Source organism: Trichoderma asperellum, chromosome 3, assembly GCF_020647865.1.
Source record: "Trichoderma asperellum chromosome 3, complete sequence".
NCBI lineage: Eukaryota > Fungi > Ascomycota > Sordariomycetes > Hypocreales > Hypocreaceae > Trichoderma > Trichoderma asperellum.
Genome location: NC_089417.1, coordinates 4,624,590 through 4,638,234, shown reverse-complemented (window position 1 = coordinate 4,638,234; position 13,645 = coordinate 4,624,590). Strand labels below are relative to the sequence as shown.

General features: G+C 49.9%; 4 protein-coding genes across 5 annotated transcripts; 2 read left to right on the top strand and 2 right to left on the bottom strand.

The window, feature by feature from the left end:
* The first annotated feature begins 750 nt into the window (after positions 1 to 750).
* Positions 751 to 3,182, top strand: TrAFT101_006122 (uncharacterized protein). Of its 2 annotated transcripts, XM_024908210.2 has the most exons (4): positions 751 to 1,120; positions 1,322 to 1,907; positions 1,987 to 2,279; positions 2,361 to 3,087. In XM_024908210.2, the coding sequence occupies exons 1-4, from the start codon at positions 968 to 970 to the stop codon at positions 2,967 to 2,969; spliced, it is 1,641 nt and encodes a 546-aa protein (XP_024760648.2). In that variant the 5' UTR covers positions 751 to 967; the 3' UTR covers positions 2,970 to 3,087. The 2 variants fall into 2 exon arrangements, with proteins under 2 accessions (XP_024760648.2, XP_065983777.1); XM_066127664.1 differs by having other exon boundaries at positions 751 to 1,907; positions 2,361 to 3,182.
* A 415-nt stretch (positions 3,183 to 3,597) lies between these two features.
* TrAFT101_006121 (uncharacterized protein) lies at positions 3,598 to 3,972 on the bottom strand (the record flags this gene model as incomplete). Its single annotated transcript, XM_066127663.1, has 1 exon — positions 3,598 to 3,972. One exon carries the CDS (start codon positions 3,970 to 3,972, stop codon positions 3,598 to 3,600), a length of 375 nt encoding a protein of 124 aa, XP_065983776.1.
* Positions 3,973 to 4,092: 120 nt separating this feature from the next.
* On the top strand, positions 4,093 to 12,175 carry TrAFT101_006120 (uncharacterized protein). Its single transcript, XM_024906729.2, has 3 exons — positions 4,093 to 4,671; positions 4,738 to 11,379; positions 11,446 to 12,175. Exons 1-3 carry the CDS (start codon positions 4,498 to 4,500, stop codon positions 11,461 to 11,463), a joined length of 6,834 nt encoding a protein of 2,277 aa, XP_024760647.2. The 5' UTR covers positions 4,093 to 4,497; the 3' UTR covers positions 11,464 to 12,175.
* TrAFT101_006119 (uncharacterized protein) lies at positions 11,984 to 13,395 on the bottom strand. The gene is made up of 2 exons (XM_024910637.2): positions 13,199 to 13,395; positions 11,984 to 13,130 (listed from the first exon to the last, which is right to left on the bottom strand). The coding sequence occupies exons 1-2, from the start codon at positions 13,233 to 13,235 to the stop codon at positions 12,211 to 12,213; spliced, it is 957 nt and encodes a 318-aa protein (XP_024760646.1). The 5' UTR covers positions 13,236 to 13,395; the 3' UTR covers positions 11,984 to 12,210.
* Between the last annotated feature and the right edge of the window lie 250 nt (positions 13,396 to 13,645).

Below are 13,645 nucleotides of genomic sequence, written 5' to 3'. Positions count from 1 at the left end.
CGAGGCCGCTTATACACAGCACTGAACGAAGAATCAGGCCATTGCACTAAAGCTGGAAATAGGCGCTATTCTAAACAGGGCTGGATGGACCCTGAAAATGAATCCGCCCGGAGCCATGGAAAACCCACTTCTGCCTCAGTGACTGAACGATTTATTCGGAAACTGGCGAGAACTTTTTTTCAGCCTCTTCTTGTCAGTAACGCCAAGCTTTTGAAGCGAGTATAAGTCTACAGCGTTGGTTGGTTACATTACGACTTAACGAAGTTGGATATCCTGGGAGGGCACTCTACAAGTACATGTTCCGTTCCTTATCACGCCTTGGTACGTAAGATCGACCAGCACCTTTTTTTCAGTCCTTTTGTTTTATCTCTTTTATCTCCCAGTGTTGAGCAGCAGCCGCGCCGTCCAGTGATTGTCGGCACTGTCTTGACGTCTTACACGCCTAAGCTCTATTCTATCTTCACTTGCACGCCTCCAGCATCTATATACATATCAACATATGCACTCGTCATGGAATATTTCTTATTTGAAAATGCCCATTTGCGGGCTAGCTCTTGCAAGTACTTGTGTGTGGCAAGCGCCGGCACTTGGCCACCTCCAGTCACCGGACTTCTTGGTCCCTCGTGGCCTGGATGCGACGCTGGCCTCGTGATCGACCAATAGCGCTCTTTTAATCTATCTATCAGAGCCTACCACTCGCTGCTTGGCCTCATTATCTCGCATATCAGATACATGCACATGGATTTGATTTGTGAATCAATCTCGGCTATTCTCTCGTTCTTATTCCTATCCATCTCTTTACTCAGCACCCTGCATCTGTCTGACTTACTGCATTCACGCCGCATATCGTCTCACTCATACTGTCCATCTGCACCCTTACAGCGCATCTGCCCATAGTCTCCAACTGAGTCAAGTGACACAACTCATCATACAGCTGCTGGTCTCTGCATCAGCACCACTTGGCAACATGGACGCTTATGCAATGTATCCAGTTAGTCTCTCGAAACAAAGTTCATCCAGAATATACCAGGATCTCTGGGCAACACGACTCCACAGCCTGGTGCAGCTGGCATCGGATCATTCGCTAGGTAGAGCCGTGACCATGGACAGTTTCAAGCAGGTATAAGCCAACTATCCACCTATGCCCTTTCTTGGTCTTTTAGAATTCTTGGCCCACCCTACCATGTCATATCGTTTTGTACAACCCCTCGTGTTACCCGCACGAACTTGCTAAGAACACCAAAAGAACAGCACCCAGCCCTTTGAATCACAGGAATTTCCCCCAATTGACTTGAACTGGTACTCACACAGCCTCCAATAGCTCAGAAAAATTAGCCCGGGCTCAAAACCGCACGTAGGCATCGTCGGCGCAGGACTGTCTGGCCTCCGGTGCGCAGATATCCTGCTACAACATGGATTCCAAGTAACAATCATCGAGGGCCGTAGTCGAATCGGCGGTAGGCTTTGCCAAGCGAGGCTCGGAAATGGCCATTTGGTTGATATGGGACCCAACTGGATACACGGCACTGATGACAACCCTATGCTGGATCTGGCCAAACAAACGGGGACAGCCGTTGGAACTTGGGATGTAGCGTCTTACGTGTTTAACGAGTCTGGGGATTTGTTACCGGTAACAGAAGGAGAAAAATACTCTTCCCTGGTGTGGGATATCATTCAAGATGCATTCGTGCATTCGAACAAATCCTCTGCAGATATCGACGAGAAACTTAGCTTGTTGGATTTCTTCAAAGAAAAGGTGGTGGAAAAGATACCCGAATCTGAGGACGATTTCCAGAAAAAGAGAGAAATGGTTTTGAAGATGTCTGAGATGTGGGGTACTTTTATCGGCAGCCCCGTTGGCCAACAGAGCTTGAAGTTCTTTTGGCTCGAGGAATGCATCGAAGGGGGTGAGTTGAGACCTATCCGCATAGAAAGCGAGACTTGACCGACTGTTTCGCACGCAGAATAGTGCTAATCATGGCACAGAGAATCTCTTTTGCGCCGGCACATACGAAAAAATCCTCCAAGAGGTTTCAAGACCAGCACTTTCTAGTGCCACCATCAAACTGGACTCCATCGTCGACAAGATATCGTGCCGGACAGATCCAAATGATGAGACTCGAGTGCAGCTGAAGAGCGGACAGACTTTGGCGTTTGACGAACTGGTTATCACATGTCCTCTAGGGTGGCTGAAACAAAATCTCGCCGCATTCGACCCTCCCCTGCCGTCGGTCCTAACAAAGGCGATTGGCTCCATTGGCTATGGGTGTCTTGAAAAGGTCAGCTAGCCACGGCGAGAGAACAACAGCCTGTATTACCATTAGATTGAGATCACTAACAGTGTCCTCTCCACTTCACAGGTCTACATTAGCTTCCCCAAGGCATTCTGGCTCCCAGCCGAAGGCGAGGGCCGCAGAGTACATGGCTTTGCCCAATGGATAGCGCCCGAATATCACGCTGAGAATGCTCGCGGGTGGAATCAGGAATTGGTCGAGCTGGCCAGCATTGCACCTGAGGCAGCTCACCCAACGCTGCTCTTTTACATTTACGGCGAGCAGTCGGAGTACCTGACAGCCAAGGTGGCTGAGATTGACGGACAAGAGAAGAAGGACGCTTTCCTGCTGGAATTCTTCAAACCTTATTACTCCAGGCTGCCGCAGTACTCCGAAGGCTCAGCAGACTGCCAGCCCGTCTGCTGTCTCGCAACCGATTGGGTGCGTGACGAGCTTGCCGGCTACGGTAGCTACAGTAATTTCCAGGTCGGCCTATCCAACGGAGATGAGGACATCAAAACTATGAGGCGCGGTCTGCCGGAACACGGCCTGTGGTTGGCGGGAGAACACACGGCGCCGTTTGTTGCGCTGGGGACGGCAACTGGGGCGTATTGGAGCGGCGAGTCGGTCGGGAAGAGGATCGTGGAGGCCTACGACATGCCGAAGCAGAAAGAGTCATTGGACGCAGCTCCGTAATCTTTGATTTTGATTTTGCTTTTGAGGGACTGCACTCCTGCGGACTCTGCATGTAGACACCGCCATGTACTGATCTATATACATACATACATACATACATACATACATACATACATACATCTTACTGTAGTAGATAAGTAAGTAGAAGCAGCCTGTAAGACTTTCAACGGGGCAAGATAAACTGACATGATGCTGCTACGGAGTACAGATGAGCCAATTCAATCGCACAATCACGTACCGTGCGGGCCGCAGGCAGAATTTCCAGGCTGTGAGCTTTTCCTCTGCTGCTGCTAAGCCGCCCTACAGTAGCATGCTCGGATGCCTGGCAAAGGCTGCGGCGTCCCTCCGTGCATTGCGTGAATGCAGCCTGTGGTTGGCCTTGGCCCTATCTCTCGAATGCACAAACCATGCCGCGACCCGCCGATCCACCGCCTGGTGCATATGCCAGTAATCCGGACAGTGTCTGGCCAAGCGGTTCCAGGGGCGCAGATGCGTGCGCTGTCCAGGATAGGATGGCCTTGGAGTGCATGATAGGCAAACGGCGTCTGCTGCCATTGGACCTCTGCCGTCGCACGGTCGCTATCAGGAGGGCTGCCTAGCACCAAGACAAGGCAGTAGTAGCACACACCTAATGCTCCAAGCTCGTGCCTGTGCCGTTTACGTAGAGCAGAGTCACAGGCACCAAGGCTAGGCAGTCCGCGGCACTGCGCTGAGACAGGTTTGGATCACAATCAGGGCTGTCGTAGTACGTCCCCGCAGCATAACTGAGTCTCGTCCAAAACGCCAAATACGAAGTAACTCTCAGCCATGGTGGCACAGGTACCGTCGGTGTAGGCAGTGACATCTCGGGTACTCCAGACTGACGTCGCCAGCTGCTATCGATAGCGGCCCACCGCCAGTGGTCAAATGACGCTGAGACGCCCTGGATCAGCCTGCCATGACTCCCTGGAGCGTCACGAGCTAGTGCGTGAATGGGGCCTCCGGGGGCCCTTGACCCAGGCATTGGCGTTGCCGCTGGAGGTAGAGCGGCTGTACTGCGTGGTATCGCCTTAACGAGAGTGCCCTCGAGCCCCTCGACCGATTCCGCCAGCCGCTAAGCCCCGAGCAACTCACTCCAAAGTTTCATCCTGGCTGGGGGAGATCCTGGCTTTAGGTTCTGGCACGATCTTCGTCCATCTCGCTTCCCATCCTTCTCTCATCTCTCATCTTTCCATCTCTTGTCGCTCCTCGCAGCAAGCTGGCGGAAGCTGAGCCGAACCTCCCCGCGCCTGCTTCGCTCCCACAGCTGATCTTGCGCCGTTGATGCCTCGTTCTCGATCTGTTCAACCATGAACCTCGTCCCCGCATTTGGCCGGGGGTCTGTTGATATCGCGCCTACCGCAGCCTTTGGCTGGAGCCGGTGACGATCTGATTTCCGTTCAGTTCCGTTTACCTTTCTTATCGTCGCCAGCGCCAGCTGTTCCGATCGCCTCTTTCCTCTCTATAACCATCTCCAAAACCTAAAGCCCCGAAACAACAAACCATCACCATGGCTGGGCTTTTCCAGTCATTTCGGAGCTCCAGCATGCCTAAACGGCTGCTGCGATATGCTTTATCGCGGCTGGAGCTGCTCGATTCCGACGCGTTAGACATGGATAATCTAGATCTGGCTTTGGGTAGAAATACAGTTTTTGAGTTTAGGGATGTTGGAGTTCAGCTAGATGTGAGTGTCGATTCTTACTTGCTATTGGGAAAAGAAGAAAAAGAGAGAGGCTGACATCCATTTTAGAAGCTTGAGAAGCTACTGAAACTGCCTAGGACGTTTGCGCTGCAAAAGGCCAAGGTCCTGCTCCTGCGAGTCACCATACCTATGGATTTCTATACGAGCCCTATATCTATCGAAGTTGATGGCGTGGATGTCAAGTTGAAAGTACTAGTATCTGATGCAAAGTCCAAATCGGACCGGTCAACTAAATCTACCTCCGACGATGCCTCAGCCGCTGTCCCAAACACCGTGGACCTTGCGCAATCATTCCTCGAAACGCAGCCGTCATCGGAGAGAAGGAAACTCGAAGCTGCGCTAGCTGCAGAAGCGCAAGATCTTGGCGCATCTACAGCAATGAGCGACGATAGCAGCGAAGATGAACCCGTCGTGGGTACTGGACAGCCTCTATCATTGCCCGGTTTCCTAGCGGGCTTCCTACAAGGAATTATGGACCGAATGCAGATAAAAATCAAAGGCGTGGGATTCCAGCTAGATATGGATATCCCTGTAGACTTGCATTCGCCAGCCACCGAGCCGGTGTCTTTCCAAATCGCCCTGGAAGGCATCGATATCGAAGGCGTTACTACGAGAAGCGAGAAATCGGAAGGGTCGCCAGTTGCAGCTCCCAAGGAAGGGAAGCGACAGATCTCTCTGGACAATGTCCGTGCCTATCTTGTATCCGAGGCCAACGTCTTTTCTACCCTAACACGATCCTCATCCATGACTTCACCATCCGCTACGTCTTCGCCTCATGCGACAAGGAACCCTCCTTCGAGGGAATCCACATCCTTGTCGTTAGAGAGTCCCCAGGAACCATATTTTGCGCCATCAATAATGTCATCACACCACCATCATCAGGCACAGTCGCCTCGGGAGAGCGTTTATAGCCAGCATATGACTTCATCGCAAGCGAGTTTCAATGATCAATTTTTGCCATCACTTCAAGGGAGCTTCAGGGACCACCTAGCCGACGCAAATGAAGCAGATCAGCCCAATTACCCATTGGGAGATAGTGAGGAAGCTCTTGGAATTCCATACGACTTTGGAGAAAATGAGGATGAAGGCATGCTAGATGACGAAGCCCCTGCGACTCCCCGCGCTTCACTATACCAAGACTTCAACTCCCCCGAAAATGCAAGGTTCCATTCACCTGAAGATCCTGCGCCATATTCCTCACCCCCAAGAAGTATGTTCGATAGCGGGCTATCTAGGTCACAAGATGCCTTAGAGGAGCAGGACTTCCAACCGACCTATGCCGTGTCGCGACAAGAGTCAGATTTAGGGGCGTCTGGTGTTATTCATGCTCAGTCTTTGGCGGAGTTGGGGTACCAAGATCATTATGAACCAGAAAATCTGGCTGAAGATCTCTCACAATCGCATCTCTATACACACGAGGAGGCTGAGAGCATGTATATGAGTGCTTTCTCGAAGGCAGAGAGCGAGGCTGATATATCTGAGCTCAAATCCTCAACACACTCAGATGCGTCAACCATTGAACAAGCAGTTCCGTCGTCAGTGGAAGAGGCAGCTCAAATTCAAATTCCTCCTTCTCCTCTCCCTTCATCTCCTCGAGCTCCTTCATCTCCTCATGTACTTTCATCTCCTCAAGGACCTTTATCTCCTCAAGGAACTTTATCTCCTCAAGTACCTTTATCTCCTCAAGTACCTTTATCTCCTCAAGTACCTTCGTCCCCTCGAGTTTCTCAATCTCCTGGAGTTCCCCAGTCTCCTCAAGCTACTTTGTCTCCTCGAGCACCTTCGTCTCCCCGAGTTCCCCAGTCTCCTCAAGCTACTTCTTCTCCTCGAGTTCAATCTCCTGGAGTTCCCCAGTCTCCCCAAGGCACTTTGTCTCCTCGAGTACCTTCCCCTCCGCAAGTCATCCAATCGCCTCGCGCTTCGCCGAAGCCTGCCAAGGAATTTGTCTCAGCCATGCCCGGGGGCTGGGATGATAATGCGTCTGAAGGTTCATCGGCATCCGATCGGACGATGTCTCCCCATGTTGAGACTGAGAAATTGGTTCCCAAGCCGGACGAGAAATCAGAGCCACAACCACAGACTGAAGCCGAGGATGAGCCCAACTTTAGGTCTGAGCAAGATAAACCGAATTCTCATGTTCTCGACCAAACTTCAATAACCGAGGACGCACCGATTGGCATTGAAGAGAAGCCACAGCACGAGGATGTGGCTACTCCAAAGGGGCCGACACGAGTTGTCAAGGAAATTCTACATCTCAATTCTATTTCTATATACGTACCAACCACACATCAGCACATTGAAATAGAAGAAGATACTTCTGAATCAGTGGCCGAGCTTGCTAGGGCGATGAGCAATTCGGTATATCCTCAAGCGCCTGGAGCCTTTTCTGTGCACGCGCCATCTTCCGGCTCTGTGTACGGCCACAGGCCCTCAATACAACGAACTCAGAGTGTTGATAACGTTTTGGAGGTAGATTTGTCTCCAGTATCCATCCGCTTTGATGCTTCACTCGCCTTTGTGCTTGCTATGATTGTTGGGAAACTTCTCGAAGCGGTCAAGCAAGACAACCCAGTAAAGGTCTCAAGCAGTGGGGCTGAAAATGAGCAACACTTGGATAAGACGCCAGAGATTAAGGTGACTGTACAGGAAATCTCATTGGATTTCTTGAGCCGACTTGGTGGAGTGGCAGATACGCCTCAGCGCCATCTGGACTCTTCGGCGTTTATGTTTGCCCACGAAGTTCTTCTTAATGCAACATTGAGCGGCTTGACCATTGGCGTTTCCCCAACCAAAGTACCGGTACGGCTAGCTGGAAGAGGCGGTCCGGATAAGCAAGATGCCATTCAAACAACAATCGACCTGCAAACTTTCCGCTTCGGATATGCCAAAGATGATATCATCTCCTTTGATAAAGCCAAGCCAATGAGTACCTCTGTAAGAGATACTTTTCTTTCAAACGGGCATGATGTTGGCATCAAAATCACACAAACAAAGGAGGGCGTCAAAACCGTGATTGAAACCCTACCACTGGCTGTTCATATTGATCTACAGAAACTAGATGAGACATTTAGCTGGTTCGGAGGTCTCAGTAGCTTTCTTAACATGAGCGCTTCAATGACTTCCAGCCCGTCGCCTACACCTAAGCCACCGCCCAAACCAGCATTCATCCAGAAGCCAAAAGGTGTACGATTTGATACACCTATCAAGCCAGACGATAAATCCGCTGCTTTTGAGAACAAGATCGATATGCGGATAGGTGGCTCTTTTATCGAGCTCCTTGGCAAAGAATGCAGCTTCATTGCCGAGAGTAGAGCCATCACGCTCGTTAGTCGAGACGAAGGCATGGGAATTGGATGGCGCATGATGCGCGTATCTGGGCCATACTTGAAAAATTCCATGGCTGAACCTGCTATCAATACCGAGATCATTGGAGTTAGACTGGAATTCGTAACTATCCCCACCAATTCAGATCTCGAGAAGCTTCTTGAGCTGATTACGCCCTCGAAAGCCAAGTTTGATCATGGAAGCGACGAAATCATGGTTGATACTCTCTTGCGCCAGCGAAGGAAAGGCTCGGTACTCAGAGCTAAAGTAGATACTTTGAATGTGCGAGTGAAGAACCTGGCCCAATTCGAAGTGCTACCAGCCCTAGCTGAAGAAGTGGCCAAGTTGTCTACTGTGGCGAAATATCTCCCAGAAGACGACCGACCTGGACTCATGACGCTAGCAACAATCCATAACCTTGGCACGAGTGTTGATCTTGGAGGGAACTTTGGGCAGCTTAGCTGCGATATCCAGGATCTTGAAGCTGCGCATATTACCGTTCCATCGCTGGTGGCTGTTGCAGTCTCTATGATATCCGTCCGACGCAACGAAACCGAAGAGCTTATCAATTCTTCGATCCTGTATCCTTCTGCAGAGACTGCTGCAAGTCGAGGTCCAGTCGTTATGGCGAGAATGATTGGTGACGACATTGAGCCAGTCATCAAGCTCAACCTACAGGATATCAGCATCGAGTACCGAGTTCCCACTATTATGGATATTCTTGGCCTGGCAAACGATGCTACGCCGCAGGATTTCGAAGAGAGTCTTGCTGCATCAGTGGCCAGTCTTGGTGACCAAGCTCACGCCGCACTGGCGCGACCGCAGCCCCAGTCACCGACTGAGGTCGCCGCTAAACAGAGTAAACCAATGACTTTGGATGTATCATTTCGAGACTGCCTTGTCGGCTTGAATCCTCTCAACCAAAAATCCAAGATGGTCCTTGTATTCACAGATGCTCACCTCGCCGTCACTCTTCCAAAGGATGAGGTGACGAACGTGAATCTGGATATTAATAAGGCCTCGATTTTGCTGACAGATGATGCCTCCCTTAGCGCGCCAGATGACCGTGCTTCCAGAAACCCAAGACGCCGGTCGTCCTCATCAGCAACTCCTCAAGTAATCTCCTTGTGTTCTCAAGGATATGTGGATATTTGCTACATGTCCTCAGCAAAAGTCATTGTCAATGTGGCTCCGGGCATGGATGGTGAGAAGCAGGTAGAAGTTGAAGTTCGAGATGATCTTTTGGTGTTGGAGACTTGTGCAGATTCAACCCAAACCCTGATAAGCTTGACCAATGCTCTTTCGCCACCGACTCCGCCAAGCAAAGAGAATAAATACCGGACCAAGGTAGTGCCTGTCCAAGACTTGCTTGCTTCAATTTCCGCAGAGGCATTTGGCAAGCCTGAAGGGGAATACGACTTTGATCAGGATTTCTCTGCTGCACAAGAAATGGCTAAGAGCCAGTCCGACATCGGTTTTGGAAGTGATGGTTCTCTCCGTATCGAATCTCAATTTTTTGGAGATGAACCTGTGGGAGAAGAACTGTTCGATGCTATGAATCTTTCCATTACATCACAAGATGCGAAGATGCAAGATACTAACGAGGGAGTCTTAATCTCTGGGCTTGAATCTTCCACTAGCCACGTCTCGGAAGACAGCGAAGGTCTAGTTATTCACGACGACTTTTATAGCCGCAATGCCGCTGAAGAGCACTCTGCAAAGATTTGGAACTCGAATAAGAATACTTATGACAGAGCTCCCGCGCACCTGGTAAAGCGCAGCCCCCTCAAAGTATCTGTAAGAGATGTGCATCTCATCTGGAACCTATTTGATGGCTACGACTGGGTCCATACTCGCAATGTTATCAACAAAGCTGTCCACGATGTAGAGGCTAAAGTCTTTGAGCGCCAAGCACGACTTGCCGGTCAGCCGGTTTACGAAGAAGAGCTTGAAGATGAAGAGACAATAGGCGACTTCTTGTTTAACTCCATCTATATCGGAATCCCAGCCAATCGAGACCCGCAAGAATTGGCTCGTGCCATCAACGAAGGCCTTGCCGACAATGCGACGGAGACAGAATCAGTCGCTACTACAGCTGTGACAGCAACATCGAATCGGACTGTACGTAGAGGGTATCCCAAATCTCAGCGCCTGAAGTTGCGACGGAGCAAACGCCATAAAATCACTTTTGAGCTTCGAGGCGTCAACGTTGACATGGTTGCATTTCCCGCCGGAACTGGAGAAACACAGAGCAGCATTGATGTTCGAGTTGAGAATCTTGATATCTTTGATCACGTTCCCACGTCAACATGGAAAAAATTCGTGACTTATGATCAAGATCAAGGGGAGCGCGAGATGGGTACTAGTATGGTACATCTTGAATTACTGACTGTGCAGCCACTGCCAGAGCTCAGGGCTTCTGAGATTGTGCTCCGAGCAACTGTGCTGCCCCTGAGACTACATGTCGACCAAGATGCGCTTGACTTTATTACTCGCTTCTTTGAGTTCAAAGATGACAGCGTGCCAGTTCATTCGTCGCCAAGTGATGTCCCTTTCTTGCAGAGAGCCGAGGTGAACGATATTCCGGTTAAGCTTGACTTTAAGCCGAAGCGAGTCGATTATGCTGGTCTTCGATCGGGCCATACGACTGAATTTATGAATTTTATCACATTGGAAGAGTCTAGAATGGTGCTCCGGCATGTAATCATTTACGGAGTTTCTGGCTTTGACCGCCTAGGCAAAACACTCAATGATATTTGGACGCCTGATGTCAGAAGTAATCAGCTTCCAGGTGTTTTGGGAGGTCTAGCACCGGTGCGATCACTAGTCAATATCGGCAGCGGCTTTAAAGAGTTGGTCGAAATTCCCCTCAAGGAATATCAAAAGGATGGCCGTATTATTCGAAGCATATCCAAAGGAGCTGCTGCGTTTGCTCGCACCACTGGTACCGAGCTGGTTAAGTTTGGAGCAAAGCTTGCAGTTGGTACGCAGTATGCATTGCAAGGTGCAGAAGAGATGCTTGGAACTGGTCGCCGACCTGAAGAGGCTTGGGAAGACGATGATCTCGACGCAGATGATAAGAAGCAAATATCGCTGTACGCAGATCATCCGACAGGCGTGATCCAAGGCATTCGTGGCGGCTACAGGTCGCTTGCTAGAGATGTAAACCTGGCACGAGATGCTATCATTGCGGTACCGGGTGAAGTTATGGAGAGTCAATCAGCTAGTGGTGCTGCCAAGGCAGTGCTGCGACGAGCTCCGACAATCATCTTCAGACCAGCAATGGGCGTCACCAAAGTAATTGGCCAGACATTGATGGGAGCGACGAACTCGATTGATCCACACAACCAACGCAGAATTGACGAGGTAAGTCTCATAAAGTTATTGCATGGCCTATTTGGATACAGAATAGTTTGACTAACAATATCACAGAAATATAAAAAGCATTAATCAAAGGCGGAGAAGCATTATGGCGTTAAGCAAAGAAAAAGAAGAAAAAAAAAAGTTGATATTTGACTATACCCACCGATACATATACGAGAGCAATTAGCTTCGAATTTACTGCGGCTGCCGTTTCATTAGCGATGCAATGTCCTTTCTCTGAGAGGAATATACGCAAGGGTTAGATTTTCATTTCTGTCTCTCCCTTTCCAGAACATTACACATCAGCATGATGGTGTACTGAATATGAAAAGGGAATCCTTTATGGTGATGATTTTTCATTTATCTCATGTTGGCAGGCGTTTGGATTATTTAACTATACCAGAACAGAATGATGCTGAGTTTTTATTTTGTTTCTTTGGGTAATATTGGAAGGGCTTGGAATGGATGGATTCGCGATGTCGAGTGGGTAAATTTACAGAATGGCAGCCCGAGCAAACATTTCGAATTATTAAACGATAGACAGCGCCTGCGCGTTATGGATATATACAGAATACTACAAAGTTGTGAATTAAAACTTGGTGTATGTGCGTGTTTGCATGCGTGTCTGCAAATAAACGAATCTATTCGTGTTGTAGGCAGTTTTGATCCTAGATTTCTAAAGATTTATAAATAGGTTGTCTACCGCGTATATACGTTCATTGTTAGAATACCATAGCCAATTAATATTAGAATATTAGAAAAGCTAGAATCCTCTTTTCAGAATTTCTAGCCGATATCCAAATTGCCCTCATATTTGATTCAAAAATATTTGATTCAAAAATTGTCATTAATACGCTGTTCCCTCTCAGCTGCCTTTCTCTCGCGATTCGCATCAACCCACCACTTGTGCGATTCATCGCTCCCTGTCCACTCTCCATTCTCGTTTGTCTCGTCCCACGGCTTCGGGCTTAATATATAGTGAATGTTCTTTACTTGGTCGTCTCTCCAGATCTGATGGTGTACACCCTCCCAACGCAGCGTCTTAAGCGCATTGTAGGTGTACGGCAGAGGAACCCACCGCCCGCGGTACAGGTCCGACAGGAGAGACTGGTCTGCGAAGTCCATGTTCGCGGCGTCGGCCTCCATGTGCGCGACGATTTGGGAGTATAAGACGGCGGAAGGGTTGACGACCTGGAGGCCGCCGTTCATGAAGCCCAGTGGACCGACGGAAGGGTCTGCGCCGACGGTCTGGGCGGTTTCCGGGTCGTCGTGCTGATGTGTGAAGGCGCAGTTTTCGGGGATCCAGTTCTTGGGGTAGTGGGGCTTTTTGAGGGGGTTGCAGACGCAGGCGTGGCCGGCGGCGAAGACACGCTTGCTTGTGGAGGCATCGCCAGATTCGCTGATTGAGGGCGGATCGAGCTCGAGGGTCATGAGCTCGTCCATGTTGCGGAGGACGAGCATGTCGGAGTCGAGCTGGACGATGCGCGAGTACTCTGTGAGGGAGAAGGGCACGAGCTTGCTCCAGCAGTCGTAGAAGCGCGGGTCGTTGGAGTAGTCTTTGCCGGCGGTTGGGAGGAGGTATTCGATGCGCTGGGAGGGAATCCCGCGGGCTTGGAGGGCGGCGAGGCCAGCTTCGGGGAAGGTGTCTGTGTAGAGGGCGACGAGGGGGTATTTGGAGTTGACGGCGCGGAGGGAGTGGTTGAGGGTGAGGAGGCCGGGGAGGTAGTCGAGGTTGGTGATGAGGGTTGTCCAGACTGAATGGGAGAGAGAGTTAGTTGGTTGGTTACTTCGTTAGTTTTGGAGTTGAGAGAGAGTTGTTAACCTTTGTCTGAGTCAACCGCGCGCTTCTTGTCTGACATTGTGGAGGTTATTGGTTTGAATTAATGAAGAGAGAGAGAGAGTCGGAATTGAGTCATGTGTAGAGAGGGAATTGGCTCGTTTCAGTCAATGGAGAAGGAGTAAATGCCTCTGGCGCAAAGCGAGGATTAGAAATGGTTCATGGTGGGGGAGGGGCTCTAGATTGATGATGCGAACGATAAGGCGTCATTTTTTTTTTCCTACGGCTTGGCTCGGCCTGGCCCGAAACTACTAGTGTATTAAGCCGCTAAAGTTTAAGCCATGGATGCGCTAAAGCTGCTGACGTCAAAAGCTGGCAGATACAGTGGGGATGAAGTTTTTGTATTTGGTACGAATGGTATATTGACTAAGAGACTGCCTACAAGAGTGATGCCTAGAGAGAAAGAAAGGGAAAGACGCAGCAAGTAAATCT